At 47.7% G+C, this 26584-nt stretch overlaps 1 protein-coding gene and 1 long non-coding RNA gene across 2 annotated transcripts; one reads left to right on the top strand and one right to left on the bottom strand.

Moving 5' to 3' along the window:
• Nucleotides 1-2427: 2427 nt before the first annotated feature.
• Nucleotides 2428-10609, bottom strand: LOC135024337 (uncharacterized). Its single transcript, XR_010221172.1, has 2 exons — nucleotides 10404-10609; nucleotides 2428-3682 (listed from the first exon to the last, which is right to left on the bottom strand). It is a non-coding gene; the product is annotated as an uncharacterized LOC135024337 (long non-coding RNA).
• A 25-nt stretch (nucleotides 10610-10634) lies between these two features.
• On the top strand, nucleotides 10635-16357 carry RPL31 (ribosomal protein L31). The gene is made up of 5 exons (XM_063953452.1): nucleotides 10635-10731; nucleotides 11054-11162; nucleotides 11928-12053; nucleotides 14727-14839; nucleotides 16293-16357. The coding sequence occupies exons 2-5, from the start codon at nucleotides 11056-11058 to the stop codon at nucleotides 16322-16324; spliced, it is 378 nt and encodes a 125-aa protein (XP_063809522.1). The 5' UTR covers nucleotides 10635-10731; nucleotides 11054-11055; the 3' UTR covers nucleotides 16325-16357.
• Nucleotides 16358-26584: the final 10227 nt, after the last annotated feature.

The raw sequence follows: 26584 nt of genomic DNA, 5'->3' as shown, positions 1-26584 counted from the left end.
ATAATCCTCACTGTCCTTCAGCTATTTCTCTTTGCGGGTAGGCTTGAAAGCTAAAAATAGCACTTAAGGATGCCAATAACAAATAAGGGGATCAGTATGAAATGCCAAGCTGCGGGCACGGTGGCTCGCCATAAGTTCTATTTTCCCTCTATGGGTGTCGTGGACACCCAAAGAGGTAGAATAGCCTGTGTCACCGGTATTCTGGCGGCGGCATTTCACCGCTAGTCAGGATCCCGGCATTGTGATCTCCAAGATCCCGACTAGCGGTATTTTCACCGCTTCCCCAAATAAGTACTAATCTAAATGTTTACGTATTTATTCAGGAATATGTTTCAAATAAGATACCAGACCAGACATACAACTATTTGGTCTCCTAACTCATTCTTTGTGATTTGCCTATGTATTACTTTACTACAGTAGCATATTTAATCAATTGAACCCCAGGTAGAGTGGAAAACATATGATTTCCTGGCAGAAGGCATGCTGGCTGTCAGTATACCGACAGCAGCATCTCGTCTGTCAGAATCCCAGCAGCGAGGCATTGTGTCACCTCATGGGCTTGCTGCGCTTCGGGCCCAAAACTCACTTTGCTCGCCACAGGTTATATTCCCACTCGGTTGGTGAAGTGGACCCACCAACCGAGTGGGAGCAACCCGCGTTTGTCGGGATTCTGGCCGGCGGCATTTCACCATGTCGGGATTCCGGTGTTGGTCTCCTGAACGCCGGGATCCCGACAGCCAGTATATTAACTGCATCCCGGTAGAGTCTATCTGTCTCATACAGATATAGCAGACAGGCTGCCACTGTATATTTTAATTCTCTGAAGTGCTGAGAGAGCATATCAAGAACTTTCAGATAATTCTAACTTCTAATGACAGTATCCAACAAGCTGTGAGCAACTACCTCTGTGAAAGATCAATGCCCCCACTGATATATCATGCATGCGGCATTGATGTTCAACCCTACAATGGAGCTCATTCACAGTTGGATGCAATTTGTGCTTGTGCTAATGTAAAATGAGCCTGGGACAAAAAGCATTTTGCAACTTACAGATGCATCCTCATACATCTAGCCTCAATACCCCATGCAGGGCAAGATGCCTGGCATGAGTGAGCCACAAGGTACCGTGCAACTCTGCCAACATCTGTCAGTTTAATGTACAAAAATGCATCTTAGTCGCAACTCAACACAACTAGGGCATACACGGAAACTGCTGATTCAATTAACACCTATATATCTGTGTGTGACTTGGCATGTGGCTACTACACAGTAGCACTCCGTCGCACACAAATATACAAGTATTGCATATTATGAAATGAATCAGCAGTCTCCTGGTGCGTCCTACTTGCATCATGACTAGGACACATTTTAAGCACACAATAAAGATGCCAAACGTCTCCTGGGACCTGGCACGCTTTGAGGTTTTTTTGATGTGCCTTCAGCAATGATGTATGAGAACACATCCACTGGCGTTTCTATAATGGGTGCAGTGTGTGCGGTGCACACGGGCCCCTGAGTCCAGAGGGAGCCCTCACCGCACCGCACCCAGCGGTCATTTTCACGGAGTTCTGCGCATGCGCAGTTTAGAAATCTCAGGGAAAATGGCTGCCGCGCCTTTTCCCGGAGATCTGCGCATGCGAAGTAGAGTCTGAGCGCTCTAGTGCTCAGACTCTCAGCACTGCCGGCAGAGAGGAAGGGGCCCGAACGGAGGAGGGGCCCGAACGGAGGAGCACCCGGGCCTCCTCCTCTCTTAAAACGCCCCTGAACACATCTGTATGCAGGGCTGGTTATCAATTGGGGGGAAGCACCCATAACTTTTGGTTAGTATTTGAGCGTTTTTACATTTGTTATTTTTATATATAATTCAAGCTAGCACAGATCCTGTTGATCTGTGCAGTGCTTGCAAACCCACCTGGTAGGATTGTGTCAGCTTTGCTATGGGTTCTAAACCTGCTTGGTAAATCTGAGCTTTCTACTCTTCTAATGGTAAAGAAACTGATGGACATTCAATGTTCTATTCTATTCTAAAGTGCGGTTTGTCAGCAGTCTTGAGATGAAATCTGGTGGATGCAATCCATCTGGTTAACTGCTGCAGAGATTTCAAACCTGCTGCTTAGTAAATTTCATCCCATGTCTTAACCAGGTTGACCAGTGAACAGATCCATTTCACTGCTCTGACTGGTCTGCAGGACCCCCATACATGTTCCAGATGTTGTGTGTGACACTAATACTCTGTGTGACAGAGCGCTTTTTGAGGAAGAGGTTGCTGGTCCGGAACCAGATGACCCTGACCCTGAGCCCTTTAAGGGTATTACTTTCAGAGATTATGTAATGAAATAACACTTCAGTTGTAACTGCAATGTAATATTATATATAAAATAATGCATAATGGTCCATTCTATCCTTGGCAGAAAAATATATAATAACTGATTTCCTAAGACATTTTTTATTGGGTATTATACTTTACACATTTATACATGCTGTATGAAAATGAGTCTATAGGGTATATTTACTAAAGCCTCTGAAACTGTCAAGTGGTCCTGATGCCAATAGCAACCATTACCAACCAGATTCTGTCTATCATTTCTCTATTGCATTCTACAATGATTGGTTTCTATGAGCAACACCACCACTTGTCTCTTTTAGATGCCTTAGTAAATATACCCCCTATGTTTTTATAAAAGATTTAGGGGGTTATTCAGTTTACAATAACCCTGTCGGGGTCGGTGCGCAGAGAGTGCGAATGCCTCTGCCTGATTGACAGGTAGAGGCGTTCACTGGGCAGGCGGGGGGCGGCAACGGAGCATTGTCGGGGGGGTCGGCTGCGTGGTGTCACATGCAGCTGCTTTGATGCGAAAAATGGTGGCTGACAGCCTGCATACGGAACCTAGCTGCACTGTTGAACAGCAGAGAGATCTCCGGCGGCCCAGGGAAGAGCATGAGGTGAAACGCTCTGCTGCAGCCTGTGCTTTCTGGCCAGAGGAGGTTGCGGGTGCACAATCCCAGAAGCCTGGGAAACATGACTACATGCAACATCGCTGAGATATGGAGGGGACACTCGGCCTACAGACCATGAATCAGGCAGTGCAGACCGTCTACAACGACCAAGGAACCGAGTGGAAAGAAGAGGGTATGGCTATGGCTGGGGGAGCTGCAGAGATCGGTAAGAGAGTGAGACCTGTGTGCTGGTTGGGGACGGGGCTGGGAGCCGCTGCTGCCGTCTGTGTGGAAGAGGGTGTGCTCTGTGTGGCATCCTCCCCTGTGGTACATGCAGCCAGGCTACTCCATGTGTACTGTGTCTGCAGGCAAGATGCGCTGGCATGGCGCTACCATGCAGGCCAGGCAGTATGGGGTGAACTGGGGACCTGGCTAGTCACAAGGTCGGTGGCACTGTGTGTGGCAGCCAGGGCAACAGCTTGCTGGATGTTGCCGGTACCGCCTCTCTCCTCTCGCTTCTCCTTGTCAATAAATGTTACATCAGCCAGCTTCGGTCGCCTTGTGTGGAGCCTGGGACGGGTGGGCTGCCACAGCACCACAGAGGAGCCGAGAGAGGAAGGGTCAATGAGCAGTCGCCCCTCACTTGCGGTTGTGCGGGTAATAGGGCTAATACATACAATTACCCCACAGCACAGTCACATTCAAGGCCTAAATAATATGTGATGCGTGTCTGTACATCCGGGTCCTGTGGTTAGAAAGACACAGACTTTAATACACTGGAGCTTCTCTGTACTAGCAGAATTATATGTAGTGTACTGTAGACTTCCGGTGAGAGGTACTAAGGGGGTCATTCTGACCCGATCGCACGCTGCAGTTTATCGCAGCGGTGCGATCGGGTCAGAACTGCGCATGCGCCGCAGTGCGTCGGCGCATGCCAGAGGGCCGAAGGACGGTGGCGTTTGGCTGCCGTTTCGTGGGCGCGGTCTGGCCAACGCAGTCGTGGCCGGACCGAACGGGGGGGGGACGGGCCGCAGTGGCTGCGTGACGTCACACGCAGCCGCTGCGAGCCAGGGAGCGATGAGTAGCTCCTGACCAGCACGCTAAAGCTGCGCTGGTCGGGAGCTATTTTTGAAGTGCAAAAGCATCGCCGCAGTGCAATGCCTTTGCACTTCTGCGGGGGGCCGGCACTGACATGCGGGGCAGGATAGCCCTGTGCTGGGCATCCCCCCGCATGTCAGTGTGAATGATCGTAGCTGTGCTAAATTTAGCACAGCTACGATCATCTCGAAATGACCCCCTATACCTTGACAAGTGATAAAGGGGAGAGTGGTAAAGCAGCAGCCAATCAGCTCCTAACTGCCATGGTACAGTCTGTGTTTGAAAAAGGACAGGAGCTGGTTGGTTGGTTGGTTGGTTGGTTGGTTGGTAGTTTATCACTCTCCACTTTATCACTTTTTTTTTCCTGGGGGGCTGCAGTCCTTAAACCCATAGGTAAAATCCGTGACTGGATGGGACCTAAGTCTATGCACAAAATGCATTTATGTTTCATATACACCTTATACAAATAGCCTGGTCATTTTATACAATATTTGTAACCATTTTAAAATTAAAAAAGTTTCTGTACGAAGAACAATCACAAAGCAAAGGCATCACTCTCTCAACCTCACTCAAAAAATAAGAATTTACTTACCGATAATTCTATTTCTCGTAGTCCGTAGTGGATGCTGGGGACTCCGTCAGGACCATGGGGAATAGCGGGCTCCGCAGGAGACAGGGCACATCTAAAAAGCTTTTTAGGTCACATGGTGTGTACTGGCTCCTCCCCCTATGACCCTCCTCCAAGCCTCAGTTAGGTACTGTGCCCGGACGAGCGTACACAATAAGGAAGGATCTTGAATCCCGGGTAAGACTCATACCAGCCACACCAATCACACCGTACAACTTGTGATCTGAACCCAGTTAACAGTATGATAACAAAACGAAGTAGCCTCCGAAAAGATGGCTCACAACAATAGTAATAACCCGATTTTTGTAACAATAACTATGTACAAGCATTGCAGACAATCCGCACTTGGGATGGGCGCCCAGCATCCACTACGGACTACGAGAAATAGAATTATCGGTAAGTAAATTCTTATTTTCTCTAACGTCCTAGTGGATGCTGGGGACTCCGTCAGGACCATGGGGATTATACCAAAGCTCCCAAACGGGCGGGAGAGTGCGGATGACTCTGCAGCACCGAATGAGAGAACTCCAGGTCCTCCTTAGCCAGAGTATCAAAATTTGTAAAATTTTACAAACGTGTTCTCCCCTGACCACGTAGCTGCTCGGCAAAGTTGTAATGCCGAGACTCCTCGGGCAGCCGCCCAGGATGAGCCCACCTTCCTTGTGGAATGGGCATCTACATATTTCGTCTGTGGCAGGCCTGCCACAGAATGTGCAAGCTGAATTGTACTACAAATCCAGCGTGCAATAGACTGCTTAGAAGCATGAGCACCCAGCTTGTTGGGTGTATACAGTATAAACAGCAAGTCAGACTTTCTGACTCCAGCCGTCCTAACTATATATATATATATATATATATATATATATATATTTTTAGGGCCCTGACCACGTCTAGTAACTTGGAGTCCTCCAAGTCCCTAGTAGCCGCAGGCACCACAAGAGGTTGTTTCAGGTGAAAACGCTGACACCCCTTCATGAAGAAACTGGAGACGAGTCCCAGTTCTGTCCTGTTCAAATGGAAAATTTTAATATGGGCTTTTGTAAGACAAAGCCGCCCATTCTGACAATCGCCTGGCCGAGGCCAGGGCTAACAACATGGTCACTTCCCATGTGAGATATTTGTCAACAGCATGGTCACTTTCCATGTGAGATATTTCAAATCCACAGATTTGAGCGGTTCAAACCAATATGATTTTAAGAAATCCCAACACTATGTTGAGATCTCACGGTGCCCCTAGGGGCACAAAAAAGCTGTATATGCAATACATCCTTTACAATCTGGACTTCAGGAACTGAAGTCAATTCTTTCTGGAAGAAAATCTACAGGGCCGAAATTTAAATGTTAATGAACCCCAATTTGAGGTCCAAAACACTCCTGTTTTCAGGAAGTGTAGAAATCGACCTAGTTGAATTTCCGTCGTGGAGCCTTCCTGGCCTCACCCACGCAACATATTTTCACCACATGTGGTGATGACGTTGTGCGGTCACCTCCTTCCTGGCTTTGACCAGGGTAGGTATGACCTCTTATGGAATGCCTTTTCCCCTCAGGATCCGGCATTCAACCGCCATGCCGTCAAACGCAGCCGCGGTAAGTCTTGGAATAGACATGGTACTTGCTGAATCAAGTCCCTTCTTAGCTCCCCAGGCCCTTAGTCCTCTGTGAGCATTTCTTGAAGTTCCGGGTACCGAGTCCCTCTTGGCCAATCCGGAGCCACTAGTATAGTTCATACTCCTCTATGTCTTATAATTCTCAATACCCTGGTTATGAGAAACAGAGGAGGGAACACATACACAGACTGGTACACCCACGGTGTTACCAGAACATCCACAGTTATCGCCTGAAGGTCTCATGACCTGGCGGAATACCTGTCCCGTTTTTGTTCGGGCGGGACGCCATCATGTCCACCTTTGGTCTTTGCCAACGGTCCACAATCATGTTGAAAAACTTCCCTATGAAGTTTCCACTCTCCCGGGTGGAGGTCATGCCTGCTGAGGAAGTCTGCTTCCCAGTCGTCCACTCCCGGAAAGAACACTGCTGACAGTGCTATCACATGATTTTCCGCCTAGCGAAAAATCCTTGCAGTTTTCACTGCCCTCCTGCTTCTTGTGCCGCCCTTCTGTTTACGTGGGCGACTGCCGTGATGTTATCCCACTGGATCAATACCGGCTGACCTTGAAGCAGAGGTCTAGCTAAGTTTAGAGCATTATAAATTTGCTCTAAGCTTATTTATGCGGAGAGAATTCTCCAGACTTAATCACACTTCCCTGGAAATTTTTTTTTTTTTTTTTTCCTGTGTGACTGTTCCCCAGCCTCTCAGGCTGGCCTCCGTGGTCACCGGCATCCAATCCTGAATGCCGAATCTGCGGCCCTCTAGAAGATGAGCACTCTGTAATCACCACAGGAGAGACACCCTTTTCCTTGGATATAGGGTTATCCGCTGATGCATCTGAGGATGCGATCCGGACCATTTGTCCAGCAGATCCCACTGAAGAGTTCTTGCGGGAAATCTGCCGAATGGAATTGCTTCGTAATAAGCCACCATTTTTACCAGGACTCTTGTGCAATGATGCACTGACACTTTTCCTGGTTTTAGGAGGATCCCGATTAGCTCGGATAACTCCCTGGTTTTCTCCACTGGGAGAAACACGTTTTTCTGGACTGTGTCCAGAATCTTCCCTAGGAACAGTAGACGTGTCGTCGGAAAAAGCTGCGATTTTGGAATATTTAGAATCCACTCGTGCTGTCGTAGAACTACTTAAGATAGTGCTACTCCGACCTCCAACTGTTCTCTGGACCTTGCCCTTATCAGGAAAGCGTCCATGTTTCTTTTAAGAAAAATCATCATTCCGGCCATTACCTTGGTAAAGACCCGGGGCGCCGTGGACCATCCAAACGGCAGCGTCTGAACTGATAGTGACAGTTCTGTACCAGGAACCTGAAGTACCCTTGGTGAGAAGGGCAAATTTGGACCTGTAGGTAAACGTCCCTGATATCCAGTGACATCATATCGTCCCCTTCTTCCTGGTTCGCTATCACTGCTCCGAGTGACTCCATCTTGATTTGAACGCTTGTATGTAAGTGTTCAAATATTTCAGATCTCACCGAGCCGGTTGGCTTCAGTACCACAATATAGTGTGGAATACTACCCCCTTCCTTGTTGTAAGAAGGGTACTTTGATTATCACCTGCTGGGAATACAGCCTGTGAATTGTGTGAGGGGGAGACGTCTCGAATTTCCAATGTACACCTGGGATATTACATGTAGGATCCCGGAGTTCCCTTGCGAGTGTTGCTGAAACTCTTGAGATGACCCCCTACCGCACCTGAGTCCGCTTGTACGGCCCCAGCGTTATGCTGCGGACTTGGCAGAAGCCGTGAGGAGCTTCTGTTCCTGGGAATGAGCTGCTTGCTGCAGTCTTCTTCCCTTTCCTCTCCCCCTGGGCAGATATGACTGGCCTTCGCCCGCCTGCCCGTATGGGGACGAAAGGACTGAGACTGAAAAGACTGTGTCCTTTTCTGCCAATATGTGACTCGGGGTAACAAAAGGTGGATTTTTCAGCTGTTGCCATGGCCACCAGGTCCAATGGACCGCCCCTTTATACGGCAATACTTCCATATGCCGTCTGGAATCTGCCTCACCTGACCACTGTCGTGTCTTCGTCTGGCAGATATGTACATCACATTTACTCTTTGATGCCAGAATGCAAATATGCCTCTGCGCATCACACATATATAGAAATGCATCCCTAAAATGCTCTATAGACAATAAAATCCTGTCCCTGTCAAGGGTATCAAAATTTTCAGTCAGGAAATCCGACCAAGCCCCCTCAGCGCTGCACATCCAGGCTGAGGCGATTGCTGGTCGTAGTATAACACCAGTATGTGTGTATATACTGTTATGATATTTTTCAGCTTCCTTTCAGCTGGCTCCTTGAGGGCGGCCGTATCTGGAAACGGTAACGCCATGTTTTTTATATGCGTGTGAGCGCCTTGTCCACCCTAAGGTGTGTTTTCCAACTCGCCCTTACTACTGGCGGGAAAAAGGGTATACCGCCCATAACTTTCTGTCGGAGGAACCCCACGTATCATCACACACTTCATTTAATTTATCTGATTCAGGCAAAACTACAAGTAGTTTATTCCCACCCTACAAAATACCCTTATTTGTGGTACTTGTGGTATCAGAAATACGTAACACCTCCTTTATTGCCCTTAACATGTAACTTGTGGCCCTAAAGGAAAAATACGTTTGTTTCTTCACCGTCGACACTGGGGTCAGTGTCCGTGTCAGTGTCTGTCGACCGACTGAGGTAAATGGGCGTTTTTACAAGCCCCTGACGGTGTCTGAGACGCCTGGACCGATACTAATTTGTCCGCCGGCTGTCTCATGTCGTCAACCGGCTTGCAGCGTGTTGACATTATCACGTAATTCCATAAGTAAGCCATCCATTCTGGTGTCGACTCCCTAGAGAGTGACATCACCATTACAGGCAATTTTCTCCGTCTCCTCACCAACATTTTCCTCATACATGTCGACACACACGTACCGACCTACAGCACACACATACAGGGAATGCTCTGATAGAGGACAGGACCCACTAGCCCTTTGGGGAGACAGAGGGAGAGTTTGCCAGCACACACCAAAAGCGCCATAATGTATATAACAACCCTAGAAGGTGTTGTTTCTATATATGGGCTCTTAATATATAATTATATCGCCAATTTATGCCCCCCTTCTCTTTAACCCTGTTTCTGTAGTGCAGGGGAGAGTGGGAGCCTTCCTCACCAGCGGAGCTGGTCAGGAAAATGGCGCTGAGTGCTGAGGAGAATAAGCTCCGCCCCTTTCACGGCGGGCTTTTCTCCCGGTTATTAGGAAAACTGGCCTGGGTTAAATACATACATATAGCCTTAATGGCTATATGTGATGTATTTATTTGCCAAATAGGTATTTATATTGCTGCCCAGGGCGCCCCCAGCAGCGCCCTGCACCCTCCGTGACCGTGTCAGTGAGCCGTGTAGCAACAATGGCGCACAGCTGCAGTGCTGTGCGCTACCTCTCTGAAGACTGTGAAGTCTTCTGCCGCCTGTTTCCGGACCTCCGTTCCGCCGTCTTTCTTCAGCGTCTGTAAGGGGGATCGGCGGCGCGGCTCCGGGACGAACCCCAGGCTGACCTGTGTTCCGACTCCCTCTGGAGCTCAGTGTCCAGTAGCCTAAAACTTCAATCCTCCTGCACGCAGGTGAGTTGCAAGTCTCTCCCCTAAGTCCCTCGTTGCAGTGATCCTGTCGCCAGCAGGAATCACTGATTAGAAACCTAAAAAAAAACTTTACTAAACAGCTCCTTAAGAGAGCCATCCAGTTTGCACCCTTCTCGGACGGGCACAAAAACCTAACTGAGGCTTGGAGGAGGGTCATAGGGGGAGGAGCCAGTACACACCATGTGACCTAAAAAGCTTTTTAGATGTGCCCTGTCTCCTGCGGAGCCCGCTATTCCCCATGGTCCTGACGGAGTCCCCAGCATCCACTAGGACGTTAGAGAAAGTATAGTTTTTCAGGACTGGAGAGGGGAGGAGTCAAGATCCGTCCCTGCACAAGCCCCTATTGGGAAGATTGATCAAATCTTGGAGATAAAGTACCAGCCAAGCAGCTCCTAGCCTCCATGTTACTGGCTATGTTTGAATTATGATAGGAACTGATTGGTTTGTACTACATCTTTCGCCGCTATCATCTCTCTCAATAGATACCTCTCCTCATCCCTTTGCATAAACGAAAGTAGTAATACTAATAATGCGCAGTTGGTATTGCCGCCCGTCAGCCTGAGGGGGCGCTGTCGCTGTGAGAGCGGGTGACCGCTGCCAACTCCCTGCTATCGCCCCCTCTGGCGTACTACGGTACTGCAGTTATCGGGCTAGGCACAGCACCGGCCTCCTGTGCGCTAGGTTACTACTCCCCAACCATACTGCGTTAGTTACGTCATTACGTATCCGACCCGGAAGCGTAACGTCTGTGCAAAGGTTTTACACCTTACCCACAATCCTTTTCTCCTTCCTTTTCGACATTGGCCCTGGGAGAGTGAGTATCGCGTCGGAGCCGGCCTGTCCCTGTATCGTCCGCCATCCGTCCGCCCGGCTGCCAGCACTGCCCCCGGTGCCCGGCACCTGCTCCGTGCCCTTCCCACCGATCAGCCGGGGGCTGTATTGGCAGGCTGGCTGCAGGGGCAGTGTGTGCGGGGCGGCTGCTGGCGGTGCCGGGGAGAGATGACAGCCAGAGGCAGACACACGGGGGCTGTCCTGTGTCCTGCTACTTCTGTTTGGGGCCGGGGCGGCTGCGGCATAGCACTGTGTGTGCCGGGTGCCCGCTGCATGTCTCATCGCTGCTGTGTTTCTCTCCATAGAGATGGCGCCAGCCAAGAAAGGAGGCGAGAAGAAGAAGGGCCGCTCGGCCATCAACGAGGTGGTAACTAGGGAATACACCATCAATATTCACAAACGGATCCATGGAATGTAAGTGCTGATAATGTTACATAGCCATGCACGCCTGAATTCGCGCAATCGCAGTATGCCTGTACCAAGGCTGTTGGCTGGGGAATCCAATTGCGGGCGAAGATGGCGAGCTGCCATTGCAGCTGCGTTGAAATGCATCTCTCACACTTTGCAGCCCGCTCTCACCCTGAATTCACGCAATATTGTACACACTCCCACGGGCCTGCAAACAAAATTGTGCGAGTCCGAAATGCTGAAAACTGCTGCTGATGCTGCATTAACTCGCAGGTGCCAGAGCTTTGTCCACCGTTGGGTCCCCTCCTAGTTTGGTAAGCCTAACGTGTGGCATATGAAGTGATTCTAGCACCGTAGGTAGTGTGCACACTGGTGCTGATACACACGGGTGTAGTACTGCTGACCGGCGGTCAGAAGACCGCCGGTCAGCTTACCGACGCTGGGATCCCGGCAGCATACCGACGCCGGGATCCCGGCGGGGAGGGGCGAGTGCAGCAAGCCCCTTGCGGGCTCGGTACGTGGCATGCCGACCATCGGGATAGTGAGCCGTCGGGCTGGTGGAGGTCATGTAACTGTTGGTCAGCTGACCAGTGGTCACATGAATACCACCCGATACACACTGATCTATGTGTCTGTCAGTGTAATCTAAAGTAAAACGTAATTAAGTGTTCATTGTTCTTGGTTGAGCGCTCCCTTACTATGGCGTAACTGGTGTAGACAGGGTCTTTTGTATCGTGTTTAAAATTGCTATGTTTGTGTTTACTTTTTCAGTGGCTTCAAAAAGCGAGCTCCTCGTGCTCTGAAGGAGATCCGTAAGTTTGCAATGAAAGAGATGCGAACCCCTGATGTACGCATAGACACAAGGTTGAACAAAGCTGTTTGGGCCAAAGGAGTGAGGTGAGTGGTTTTACTTTCTGTACCTGTTGTAGTATGTGTAGTGGGACTGGCCTCATACATGGAGGGTTTGGATGGGTGGTTTTTTGTTTTTTTTTTACAAGTGCCTGGAGCTTTCTCCAGTTTGGCAGCACACCATGTCTCTGTGCTGGCAGAATGATCTCTTTGCTATGGACAAAGGGTATTTATTGGTCACTTATACTGTGTACATAAAGGCCATTGTGAGTCTATTATGGCAGTTTGTATTATCCATGTCATCCCCTTCATCTGCTTTTGTGACTGTGGCAGGCAAACAATTTTTGAACATTTGACACTGCAAGCAACCACCGATTACACCAACCTGGCCATGTAAATATCTGCTTCTGTACATACATTCTTTTTCAGCAATCTCTTGAAAATCTGAAGCACAGAGTTCCTTTCTAGTTTAGTAAAACAAGCTAATGACTTATGGATCAAGCATTAAGTATCAGAATGGCCAAACCGCAGCATTACAGCTTTACATTTGTTTCCAACCCAGGGCACTAGCAGAGGTGACATTGGTGATGTAGAAGGGAAATTAGATTGTCACTGTTTACTAGACTTCACCATTACAGTCCATGGGCCGGATTCAAATATTCTGTCCCCCCTCCCGTCCCCTATCGCGCCCGCTGGCGATACTCTAATGTTACTGCTGACGAGCGTGACAACTCCATTTCAGCGAGTAGCGAGCTGAATTGCATGTAAAGAGACCCGTTTGGGTGCCCAAACAGGTCTCTTAATGATCGCGCCCATAACTTTAGTCGGGTTTAGGCGCTTGACACGCCTAAACCAGACTGGAATCGGCGCAATAGTGGGGCACATTTGAATATCACCCCGCTATCTCCCGTCACTTTAGATGGGAGATAGCGGGTGCGATATCATTTGAATCCGGTCCCATGTGTTGTGGATATCCATGCTTGAGCACAAGTGACTTAATTAGTACCCAAAATCCAGAAATATTATCATCCTGCACAGGACAAATCTGCATATAAAGTGATGGTTTGAAGCAGCATGTCCAACATAACATAAATAAGGTTAGCTGGAGGGGTTTCCAGGAATCAGATACCAGGTACTCTAAGGAATGTGGCTAAGGAGACACATGGAAGTTGAAGGAAGATTTAGTTCATAATAGGAGAATGTGGGGGATCAATACTTATATTACATAGGTCTTTTGGACTCTTAATACCTGATTGCACTGATTGTAATTTTAATGCGCCTGCCCTGCGCATCCTCTAATAATTTGACAGTTACTTTACCAGTGATTACCACCACGAGACACTTCTTTTTTTTTTTTTTTTTTTTTTTTTTTTTCTATATTCAGGAAAATGTTTTACATACAAGAAATGAGGTCACTTTGACCGTTTATAATTCGTTGCATCGAAAATTCACTTTAAGGAAAGAATAAATGTTATGTTTTAACTGAATTTAATTATTATGACATTATAAAAAATCAACCACAGAGGAATCGCCTTCTGTGGTTGATCTTTCAATCCATATTTTTTGAGGGCTTAATTAGTACCTCAGTCAATTGGATTTCACACATCTGATCTCAAGCATGGATAACCTTCTAACCTGGACTGTAATGGCAACGTTTGGGAAACTGGACTTTTAGTTTCACTGTGCCAGAGACTTTGTTGCCCGATTAAAATTTTGATTGTACGGTGCTGCAGCATATATGTGGGTGATGTAGAAGTAAATAAAATGAAACCTTTTTTTTTTTAAATGGATTCCTTACCAAACGTAGTCATGAAGTGGATGAAAGCATATTTGCTGCAGGCGCATCTATTCACGGCCACACGTCTCGAAATACAGATGTTGAAATGGAACTGAGCTGTTAATACTATCAATCATTTGTTGTACATAAACGATTTGTGAAATTGGTTCCATTGCTGCTGCTCAGCACTGGGGCCAAGCTGGCCAGGGCATTATGGGGCATATTCAGTTTTTTCTCTGTGCTGCCTCACTGAGTTAGCTGCGGGAGCCCTGCACACTAATTGCCTGAGGCAGGATTTTTCACCTCTCTCAGATTCTGCATTTTAGTGCCCGGGAAACACATTAAATCCACATTTTATGTGGACTCAATGGGGTCAATTAAATGCAGTGTTAATAGCGCTGGAAAGGAGGTCCTGGAGCTATTTAATTAGCTGTGCTATTAAGCACAACCAGAAGATTTCTGTTTGCATCCCTCCTGAGCTGCAGGCAGAAATCTGAATAAACTAGTGCCGCGATGCAGTTTCCTGCAGTTAGCGTGGCGCAAACGCATTACAGCAGGCACTTAAGTCAGAGAATGTCTGTTCTCTCGACTTAACACCCGGCTTAAGGCGCGAGAACTGGCATGTCCTGACTAACGATGTGGCAAGTTGAAGAGCTCTAGAACCACCTCCTTGGCGCTATTCACATTCCGGTTAATTGAATTGACTCCAATGAGTTAGTGGCCATTAACCCAGTAACTACTATGTGGGGGGAAAGTATTCTGTCTAAAGCTGTGTAATAAGTAGGCACTATATAATTAGAAAACAAAGGTTAACAATTCATGTGATTGTTCAAATGCTTTGATTGTTATGTGCAAAATAGAATCTGTCTAAAAATACTTGTTAGTAACGCAATTGTTTTGCCTCATGGTATTTGTATAATGTAACGCTATTTATTTTTGTACAGGAATGTTCCATACCGCATACGTGTGCGTCTTTCCAGAAAGCGCAATGAGGATGAAGATTCCCCGAATAAACTCTACACATTGGTCACATATGTGCCAGTTACAACATACAAAGGTACTATATGGTTTGACTAATGATTTACGAATGATATACCTATGTTTCAGTCCTATGCAATTAATTGCACCTGTACATAGATGGAATCTCTGGTTTGTTGCTGACTGGTTGTAAGTTGCTTCTTTTGCATGTTAGGTATTGCACACAGTTGTTAAATGTTCTGTGCTGCTTTTTGGTTACTGTACATGTGCTGGTGTTGTGGTTTCAAAGTAGAGGGAGAAATGTGCTATGGATGGGTCACGTTTTTGTGTGGCTTGTTTGAAGCAGAAAAGGACGTATTATTTGGTGCAATGTAATGGTAGATGCTGCAGGTTTTACAATCCTACTTTTAAGCTACAGTGAATAGGCAACATGGTAATGTGAAAATCTCCAAATCACAAACTGCATTTTACCATTACGCTTTCTACAAGAAAAAAATGCTTCTTTACATGTTAAATACCTTCTATTGAGAAGAATACAAACTTATAGCCTTATGTGCATAGTGTGGGGTTTTTTTTTTGGTTTTTTTTATTATCCTTTTTAAGAATGCCTGTCACTTGTTCAGAGTTACACTTTCAGTTCTGGAAGTATCTTGGGGTATTTATGGGGAATTTTAGTTCAGCACAATGACTGCGAAGTCCCTCTGAACTGGTCAGGTGAAGGTACGCAGAGGTGCTCAGGAAAACTTGTTATGTTTGGGCACTTTGCTGAGAATGTGGGGGAAGATGTAATAAGCAGTGAAGAAGTGAGCCAGTGGAGAAGTTGCTCATGTCAACCAATCAGCATTGAAGTAACATTTATAATTTGCATATTATAAAATTATACAGAGCTGCTGATTGGTTGCCATGGGCAACTTCTCTACTAGCTCACTACTCTCTTTTCACTGTTTAGTACATTTCCCCCATGGTCTCCCTTTAGATGCGGTTTACATACCTGTGACTTCAAGTACGTTATAGACTTGAGCCAAAAAGGGGATGTTGTATCCCTTGGATATGCAGGCTGATAATTACGTGCTGCCTTTTTGTGGGGAGTCTTATGTTTTCTAAATTATACATTTTAAAAAGAGAATATTGACCTTACAAGAGTGACTATTGGGCCCTAATCTCTAGAGCTGTGTTTCTCATTCTCTGTCCTCAGGATGCCTGACAGTTAACATTTTCAGTCCCCCATATAGGTGGTGCAGTTATGCGTAACTGGCACATTTCAAAGGACCTCCTAGGTGGTCTACAAAACTCAGCTATAAGGGGCACTGAGGGCTGAGCCTGAGAAACACTGGCCTACAGGCTGAAAAGTTGGGACAATATCATCCAGTATAAAAACCTTGCATATTTGTAACCTAATTTATTTCAGCTCTGTTCATTTTTTTCATGTGGTATGATGCTAAAGCTGCTTATGAATATAGTGTACACCTTTTAATTAAATGTTTATATTCATGCTAATCACATTAATGCATCACATCTATTTTCATTTTCAGGTCTACAGACCGTTAACGTTGATGAAAACTAATTCTTCATTGTTGAATTAAAAAGTAAAACTGAACAGCCTTCTGTGTTTGTGTTTTTTTTTTTTTTTCCCAATTTACATTTGATATAAAATAAGTACGTTAAATTAAAACTGCACCTGAATACTGCAGCTTTAAATGAGAATTGGTGACACTTCATATCTTGTATAATTAGACTATAAAGAGTAAACTTCATACAACATTATAACTTGTATCCTTGATGTGATTCAAGTATGAGATACACCGTTCAGTAATTTATATTGAGTGGTATATATCACAATTGAATAACCCAGAAGATGCCGTTTACAGTTCTGAGTGAAAATTACCACAAGGTTGCCAGAGCAAGTCCCGCTGACTCTTCCAAAAATTTACGTTGTTAATCTAAAAATGGTAAACCCAGACTGACCGGCACACGCTCGTTCAGGATCCAGACGCTGGTCTTGTGACCCTATTTGGGATGCTAGCGTTGGTGGCATTCTGGCAACATTATTTTGACTGCAGAGATCCTGACCGGATTCCATTTGTACCAATACTGAGGATACAGATGTTGGACAGATCATCACGTAAGAGTAAAGGGCCCTACACACATAAAGATATGAACGATCTAGCTCATTAATGAACGAGATACCGTTCACATCTTTGTGTGTAGGCACCATACCTGCTGGCCAATATGGACAATCTCGTCCATATTAGCATGCAGGGCTATGGAGCCAGGTGACGGGGAGTGAAAAAACTTCACTCCAGCTGCCGGGTCGCCTGTCTGGCAGCTCGATGGCCAGTCGCCGAGTGTGTAGGGCCCATAACATACAAATCCATAAAATCACAAAACTCTGTTAAGCATTGTTAATTTGGAGAGGATATGTGTAAAAGACATCTCTTTCGCTTCGATGTCCAGAAACCCAGCACTGGCACATCTTTAATGAAAGGTAAATGGGGAAAAAAATAGAAATTACCATGTACAGCTTATTTAATATTCCCTATGGTTTAGCAAGTGGTAATCTTGTGTTTGGTGTACAGGTAGTATTTTATTAGTTGGCTATTTTCTCTCGGAGATGCCACGTCATTCATAAGATAACTTGTATGCAGGGGTAAAATGTTTTTTTTGTTGCTAACCCTGCAATTTTTCCAATGTCACCTGTTATTCTATACTATGACCACAACATTACAGTGTTATTAATTTTTCTTCAATATATTGAGGAAATCCTACAGGGGCTCACTTAGAGGTGGACATATTTGTGCTCAGAATGTAGAGAAAAGATGTACATTTCTGTGCGTGTATTTAAGTGAACATATTTTTCTCTGACGTCCTAGTGGATGCTGGGGACTCCGTCAGGACCATGGGGAATAGCGGCTCCGCAGGAGACAGGGCACAAAATTTAAAAGTTTGACCACTAGGTGGTGTGTACTGGCTCCTCCCCCTATGACCCTCCTCCAAGCCTCAGTTAGGTTTTTGTGCCCGTCCGAGCAGGGTGCAATCTAGGTGGCTCTCATAAAGAGCTGCTTGGAGTAAAAGTTTTGATAGTTTTATTATTTTCAGTGAGTCCTGCTGGCAACAGGCTCACTGCAACGAGGGACCTAGGGGAGAAGAAGTGAACTCACCTGCGTGCAGGATGGATTTGCTTCTTAGGCTACTGGACACTAGCTCCAGAGGGACGATCACAGGTACAGCCTGGATGGGTCACCGGAGCCGCGCCGCCGACCCCCTTGCAGATGCCGAAGTAAGAAGAGGTCCAGAAACCGGCGGCTGAAGGCTTTTCAGTCTTCATGAGGTAGCGCACAGCACTGCAGCTGTGCGCCATTGCGCTCAGGCACACTTCACACCGGCGGTCACTGAGGGTGCAGGGCGCTGGGGGGGGCGCCCTGGGCAGCAATGTTAATACCTTTCTGGCTAAGAAGAATACATCACATATAGTCCATGAGGCTATATGGATGTATTTCACCCCTGCCAGGTCTCAGAAAAACCGGGAGAAGAGCCCGCCGGAATAGGGGGCGGGGCCTATCTCCTCAGCACACAGCACCATTTTCCTACACAGCTCCGCTGCTAGGAAGGCTCCCAGGCTCTCCCCTGCACTGCACTACAGAAACAGGGTAAAAAACAGAGAGGGGGGGCATTTTTTGGCGATATTATATATATTTAAGCAGCTATAAGGAAACAACACTTATATAAGGTTGTTCCTATATAATTATAGCGCTTTGGTGTGTGCTGGCAAACTCTCCCTCTGTCTCCCCAAAGGGCTAGTGGGGTCCTGTCTTCTATCAGAGCATTCCCTGTGTGTCGGTACGTGTGTGTCGACATGTATGAGGACGATGTTGGTGTGGAGGCGGAGCAATTGCCGGTAATGGTGATGTCACCCCCTAGGGAGTCGACACCGGAATGGATGGCTTTGTTTATGGAATTACGTGATAATGTCAGCACGCTGCAATAGTCGGTTGACGACATGAGACGACCGGCAAACCAGTTAGTACCTGTACAGGCGTCTCAAACACCGTCAGGGGCTGTAAAACGCCCTTTGCCTCAGTCGGTCGACACAGACACGGACACCGAATCTAGTGTCGACGGTGAAGAAACGAACGTATTTTCCAGTAGGGCCACACGTTATATGATCACGGCAATGAAGGAGGCTTTGCATATCTCTGATACTGCAAGTACCACAAAAAGGGGTATTATGTGGGGTCTGAAAAAACTACCTGTAGTTTTTCCTGAATCGGAGGAATTGAATGACGTGTGTGATGAAGCGTGGGTTACCCCTGATAAAAAACTGCTAATTTCAAAGAAGTTATTGGTGTTATACCCTTTCCCGCCAGAGGTTAGGGCGCGCTGGGAAACACCCCCTAGGGTGGACAAGGCGCTCACACGTTTATCCAAACAAGTGGCGTTACAGTCTCCTGATACGGCCGCCCTCAAGGATCCAGCTGATAGGAGGCTGGAAAATATTCTAAAAAGTATATACACACATACTGGTGTTATACTGCGACCAGCAATCGCCTCAGCCTGGATGTGCAGTGCTGGGGTGGCTTGGTCGGATTCCCTGACTGAAAATATTGATACCCTGGATAGGGACAGTATTTTATTGACTATAGAGCAATTAAAGGATGCATTCCTTTTATATGCGAGATGCACAGAGGGATATCTGCACTCTGGCATCAAGAGTAAGTGCGATGTCCATATCTGCCAGAAGAAGTCTATGGACACGACAGTGGTCAGGCGATGCGGATTCCAAACGGCATATGGAAGTATTGCCGTATAAAGGGGAGGAATTATTTGGGGTCGGTCTATCGGATTTGGTAGCCACGGCAACAGCCGGGAAGTCCACCTTTTTACCTCAAGTCCCCTCCCAGCAGAAAAAGACGCAGTCTTTTCAGCCGCAGTCCTTTCGTTCCTATAAGAACAAGCGAGCAAAAGGACATTCATATTTGCCCCGAGGCAAAGGAAAGGGTAAGAGACTGCAGCAAGCAGCCCCTTCCCAGGAGCAGAAGTCCTCCCCGGCTTCTGCAAAGGCCTCAGCATGACGCTGGGACCTTACAAGCGGACTCGGGGGCGGTGGGGGGTCGCCTCAAGAATTTCAGCGCACAGTGGGCTCACTCGCAGGTGGACCCCTGGATCCTGCAGGTAGTATCTCGGGGTTACAGGTTGGAATTCGAGAAGTCTCCCCCTCGCCGGTTCCTAAAATCTGCTTTGCCAACGTCTCCCTCAGACAGGGCGACGGTATTGGAAGCCATTCACAAGCTGTATTCTCAGCAGGTGATAATCAAGGTACCCCTTCTACAACAGGAAAAGGGGTATTACTCCACGCTATTTGTGGTACCGAAGCCGGACGGCTCGGTAAGACCTATTCTAAAAGAGAAGGCGTATTAATTATCCCTTACTTGGACGATCTCCTGATAAGGGCAAGATCCAGAGAACAGCTGGAGGTCGGAGTAGCACTAACTCAAGTAGTGCTCCAACAGCACGGGTGGATTCTGAATTTTCCAAAATCCCAACTGATCCCGACGACACGTCTGCTGTTCCTAGGGATGATTCTGGACACTGTTCAGAAAAAGGTATTTCTTCCGGAGGAGAAAGCCAGGGAGTTATCCGAACTCGTCAGGAACCTCCTAAAACCAGGGACAGTGCCTGTGCATCAATGCACAAGAGTCCTGGGAAAAATGGTGGCTTCTTACGAAGCGATTCCATTCGGCAGATTCCATGCACGAATTTTTCAGTGGGATCTGCTAGACAAATGGTCCGGATCGCATCTGCAGATGCATCAGCGGATAAAATTGTCGACAAGGACAAGGGTCTCTCTGCTATGGTGGTTGCAGAGTGCTCATCTGTTAGAGGGCCGCAGATTCGGCATACAGAACTGGGTCCTAGTGACCACGGATGCCAGCCTGAGAGGCTGGGGAGCGGTCACACAAGGAAGAAACTTCCAGGGCGTGTGGTCAAGCCTGGAAACGTCTCTTCACATAAATATACTGGAACTAAGAGCAATCTACAATGCTCTAAGCCTGGCAAAACCTCTGCTTCAGGGTCAGCCGGTGTTGATCCAGTCGGACAACATCACGGCAGTCGCCCACGTAAACAGACAGGGCGGCACAAGAAGCAGGAGGGCAATGGCAGAAGCTGCAAGGATTCTTCGCTGGGCGGAAAATCATGTGATAGCACTGTCAGCAGTGTTCATCCCGGGAGTGGACAACTGGGAAGCAGACTTCCTCAGCAGACACGATCTTCACCCGGGAGAGTGGGGACTTCATCCAGAAGTCTTCCACATGATTGTAGTCCATTGGGAAAGACCAATGGTGGACATGATGGCGTCCCGCCTCAACAAAAAACTGGACAGGTATTGCGCCAGGTCAAGAGACCCTCAGGCAATAGCTGTGGACGCTCTGGTAACACCATGGGTGTACCAGTCAGTGTATGTGTTCCCTCCTCTGCCTCTCATACCCAAGGTACTGAGAATTATACGGCAAAGGGGAGTAAGAACGATACTAGTGGCTCCGGACTGGCCAAGAAGGACTTGGTACCCGGAACTTCAGGAGATGCTCACGGAAGATCCGTGGCCTCTACCTCTAAGAAGGGATCTGCTTCAGCAGGGACCGTGTCTATTCCAAGACTTACCGCGGCTGCGTTTGACGGCATGGCGGTTGAACGCCGGATCCTAAGGGAAAAAGGCATTCCGGAAGAGGTCATCCCTACCCTGGTCAAAGCCAGGAAGGAGGTGACTGCACAACATTATCACCGCATTTGGAGAAAATATGTTGCATGGTGTGAGGCCAGGAAGGCCCCGACAGAGGAATTTCAACTGGGTCGATTCCTACATTTCCTGCAAACAGGATTATCTATGGGCCTCAAATTAGGGTCCATTAAGGTTCAAATTTCGGCCCTGTCGATTTTCTTCCAGAAAGAATTGGCTTCAGTACCTGAAGTCCAGACTTTTGTAAAAGGAGTACTACATATACAGCCCCCGGTTGTGCCCCCAGTGGCACCGTGGGATCTCAATGTAGTTTTGGATTTTCTCAAATACCATTGGTTTGAGCCACTCAAATCGGTAGATTTGAAATATCTTACATGGAAAGTAACCATGCTACTGGCCCTGGCTTCAGCCAGGAGAGTGTCGGAATTGGCGGCTTTATCGTATAAAAGCCCATATCTGATTTTCCATTCGGACAGGGCAGAATTGAGGACGTGTCCTCATTTTCTGCCTAAGGTGGTATCAGCGTTTCACCTGAACCAGCCTATTGTGGTGCCTGCGGCTACTAGCGATTTGGAGGATTCCAAGTTGCTGGACGTTGTCAGAGCATTGAAAATATATATTTCAAGGACGTCTGGAGTCAGAAAATCTGACTCGCTGTTTATACTGTATGCACCCAACAAGCTGGGTGCTCCTGCTTCTAAGCAGACGATTGCTCGTTGGATTTGTAGCACAATTCAACTGGCACATTCTGTGGCAGGCCTGCCACAGCCTAAATCTGTCAATGCCCACTCCACAAGGAAGGTGGGCTCATCTGGGGCGGCTGCCCGAGGGGTCTCGGCATTACAACTCTGCCGAGCAGCTACGTGGTCAGGGGAGAACACGTTTGTAAAATTCTACAAATTTGATACCCTGGCTAAGGAGGACCTGGAGTTCTCTCATTCGGTGCTGCAGAGTCATCCGCACTCTCCCGCCCGTTTGGGAGCTTTGGTATAATCCCCATGGTCCTGACGGAGTCCCCAGCATCCACTAGGACGTCAGAGAAAATAAGAATTTACTCACCGGTAATTCTATTTCTCGTAGTCCGTAGTGGATGCTGGGCGCCCATCCCAAGTGCGGATTGTCTGCAATACTTAGGCAATAACTATGTACAACTAAAGGGTTATTGTTGAGCCATCTGTTGAGAGGCTCAGTTATATTTCATACTGTTAACTGGGTATAGTATCACGAGTTATACGGTGTGATTGGTGTGGCTGGTATGAGTCTTACCCGGGATTCAAAATCCTTCCTATTTGTGTCAGCTCTTCCGAGCACAGTATCCTAACTGAGGTCTGGAGGAGAGTCTTAGTGGGAGGAGCCAGTGCACACCAGGTAGGCCTAAAGCTTTCTTTAGTTGTGCCCAGTCTCCTGCGGAGCCGCTAATCCCCATGGTCCTTACGGAATCCCAGCATCCACTACGGACTACGAGAAATAGATTTACCGGTGAGTAAAATCTTATTTTCTCTGACGTCCTAGTGGATGCTGGGAACTCCGTAAGGACCATGGGGAATAGACGGGCTCCGCAGGAGACTGGGCACTCTAAAAGAAAGATTAGGTACTATCTGGTGTACACTGGCTTCTCCCTCTATGCCCCTCCTCCAGACCTCAGTTAGAATCTGTGCCCGGCCAGAGCTGGGTGCTCCTAGTGGGCTCTCCTGAGCTTGCTAGAAAGAAAGTATTTGTTAGGTTTTTTATTTTCAGTGAGATCTGCTGGCAACAGACTCACTGCTACGTGGGACTGAGGGGAGAGAAGCAAACCTACCTGCTTGCAGCTAGCTTGTGCTTCTTAGGCTACTGGACACCATTAGCTCCAGAGGGTTCGAACACAGGGCCTGACCTCGATCGTCCGTTCCCGGAGCCGCGCCGCCGTCCCCCTTGCAGTGCCAGAAGACAGTAGAGAAGCGATGAAATCGGCGGCAGAAGACTCCTGTCTTCATTAAGGTAGCGCACAACACCGCAGCTGTGCGCCATTGCTCCCACAGTACACCACACACTCCGGTCACTGTAGGGTGCAGGGCCCTGGGCAGCAATAAAAATACCTTTGGCATAAAAATACACATAATACAGTCCGTGACTGTATATGTGTAAAACCCCCGCCATTTTTGGTCAGAAACAGGACAGAAGGCCGCCGCTGAGGGGGCGGGGCCTTCTTCAGCACACCAGCGCCATTTTCTCTTCACAGCTCCGCTGGAAGAAAGCTCCCCAGGCTCTCCCCTGCAGTATCCTGGTACACAAAGGGTGAAAAGAGGGGGGGGGGCACATAAATTTAGGTGCAAAAATTGTATATACAGCAGCTACTGGGTAAACACTGAGTTGTAGTGTAATCCATGGGTTATATAGCGCTGGGGTGTGGGCTGGCATACTCTCTCTCTGTCTCTCCAAAGGGCCTTGTGGGGGAACTGTCTTCAAATAGAGCATCCCCTGTGTGTGTGGTGTGTCGGTACGCGTGTGTCGACATGTCTGAGGTAAAGGCTCCTCTAAGGAGGTGATAGAGCGGATATGTATGTGAGAGGGTGTCTCCGTCGACAACACCGACACCTGTTTGGATATGTGTAAGTGCTAAGGTGAATTTATTGCACAAATGGTTAGGGAACAGACAGGAAATCTACCCATGTCTGTCCCTATGTCACAGAGACCTTCAGAGTCTCTCAATGCTCACTATCCAAAATAACAAACACTGGTATCGACACAGAGTTTAACTCCACTGTCGACTACGATAATGCAAAGTTACAGCCAAGATGGCTAGAAGGTATTCAATATATGATATTGAAATAAAAGATGATTTGCATATCACTGATGACTCATCTGTCCCTGACACGAGAGTACACATGTTTAAGGGGAAGAATGCTGAGGTAAATTTCCCTCCTCTCATGAGGAAAAAAAGTGGGAATCTCCAGACAAGAGACGGCAGCTTCCCACAAGAGAATTATCAGGCTGTATCCTTTCCCCACTAGGGCCAGGATGTGTTGAGAATCTTCCCCTAGGGCAGGCATTCCCAACCACGGTCCTCAAGGCACACTAACAGTGCAGGTTTTAGTGATATCCAGGCTTCAGCGCAGGTGACTTAATTAGTAGCTCAGTTATTTTGATTTAACCATCTGTGCTGCAGCCTAGATATCACTAAAACCTGTACTGTTGGTGTGCCTTGAGGGCCGTGGTTGGGAATGCCTGCCCTAGGGTGTCCTGTTTGCACAGACGGTAGCACTTGCTGTTCTCAGGGATCCTGCAGATAGCGTGCACATTCTAGTATACTACCCAGACCGGCGTTTGTGTCGGCATGGGTTTATAGCGCTGTGGCAGCGTGGACAGCAGAGATTGAGACCCTAGTAAATATATTAAAGATGCTGTCTTATGTGATAGATCTAGCAGAATTACCAGCTATAGCTGTGGAGACCAGGCCCGAGTACCCTTCTCCACACAATCCTCAGCCTTCCATATGCCTCTTAAGTCGGCATCATCTGTCCAATGCATATTCTACAGGACACGTCAAGCAGAGATCGACATAGCTTTGACTATGACCCAGTATACTCATGTCTCTTTGGGCATGCTTTATAACTATATTTTGCCTTATATTCCTGCACAGCCTAAGAAAGCACGACATTATTAAATGCAGCCTTTCGAATAAAGAAACAAGAAAGTCTGATGTGCGTCCTTTCTTGTCAGAGCCGGGATCAACACAGCTAGTTCCCAGGAACAGACGTCCTCCCCTTCAAAAATCCACCTATGCAGCTGGGGCTCCACAGGCGGAGCTAGGCCCGGTGGGGACACGCCTTCGTAAGTTCAGCCACAAGTGGGTTCACTCCCTGTTAGGTCCCTGGGCAATAGATATTGTGTCTCAGGGATACAAGCTGGACTGTGAGAGGATGCCCCCTCACCGACGGCCCTGCGGGCTTCCCCCCCCCCCCCCCAAGAGGGGGAGCCAGTGTTAACTGCAATTCACAAATTGTATCTTTAACAGGTGGTGGGCAAGGGTCCCCTCCTTCAACAAGAGGGTGTTATTATTAGACCATGTTGTAATCCCGAAACCAGATGGTTTGGTCAGACCCATATTGAATTAAAAATCCCTGAACATATACCTGAGAAGGTTCAAGTTCAAGATGGAATCGCTAAGAGCGGTCAGGGCAAGCCTAAAAAGAGGGAGACTTTATCGTGAATCGGGTCATAAGGGATGCATACCTTCATGTCCCCATTTATCCACCTCATTAGGCGTACCTCAGAATTGCGGTACGGGATTGTCATAACCAAGGTAATGGCGGATATGATTGTGCTCCTGCGGAAGCAAGGTGTCACTATTATCACGTACTTGGACGATCGCCTCATACAAGCGAGATCAAGAGAGCAGTTGCTGAACAGCGTATCACTTTCTCTGGAAGTGTAACGGCAACACGGCTGGATTCTATATATTCCAAAGTCGCAATTGGTTCCTACAGCTCCTCTGCCTCTCCTAGGCACGATCCTAGACACAGACCAGAAAAGGGTTTATCTCCCGATAGAGAGAGCTCAGGAGCTCATGACACTGGTCAGGAATCTATTAAAACCAAAACAGGTGTCAGTGCATCACTGCACTCGAGTCCTGGGAAGGATGGTGGCATCATACGAGGCCATCCCCTTAGACAGGTTCCATGTGAGGACCTTCCAATGGGACTTACTGGACAAGTGGTCCAGATCACCTCTTCAGATGCATCGGTTAATCACCCTATCCCCCAGGGCCAGGGTGTCTCTCCTGTGGTGGCTGCAGAGTGCTCACCTTCTCGAGGGCCGCAGATTCGGCATTCAGGACTGGATCCTGGTGACCACGGATGCAAGCCTCCGAGGGTGGGGGGCAGTTACACAGGGAAGAAATTTCCAAGGTCTGTGGTCAAGTCAACAGACTTGCCTTCACATCAATATCCTGGAACTAAGGGCCATATACAACGCCTTAAGTCAAGCGGAGATCCTGCTTCGCGACCAACTGGTTCTGATCCAGTCAGACTGCAGGGGTTCATGTAAACCGCCAAGGCGGCACAAGGAGCAGGGTGGCGAGGGTAGAAGCCACCAGAATTCTTCGCTGGGCAG

Source organism: Pseudophryne corroboree, chromosome 2 (genome assembly GCF_028390025.1).
Source record: "Pseudophryne corroboree isolate aPseCor3 chromosome 2, aPseCor3.hap2, whole genome shotgun sequence".
Taxonomy (NCBI): Eukaryota; Metazoa; Chordata; class Amphibia; order Anura; family Myobatrachidae; genus Pseudophryne; species Pseudophryne corroboree.
Note: the sequence above shows the minus strand (reverse complement) of the source record. Positions and strands in the feature narration are given on the sequence as shown.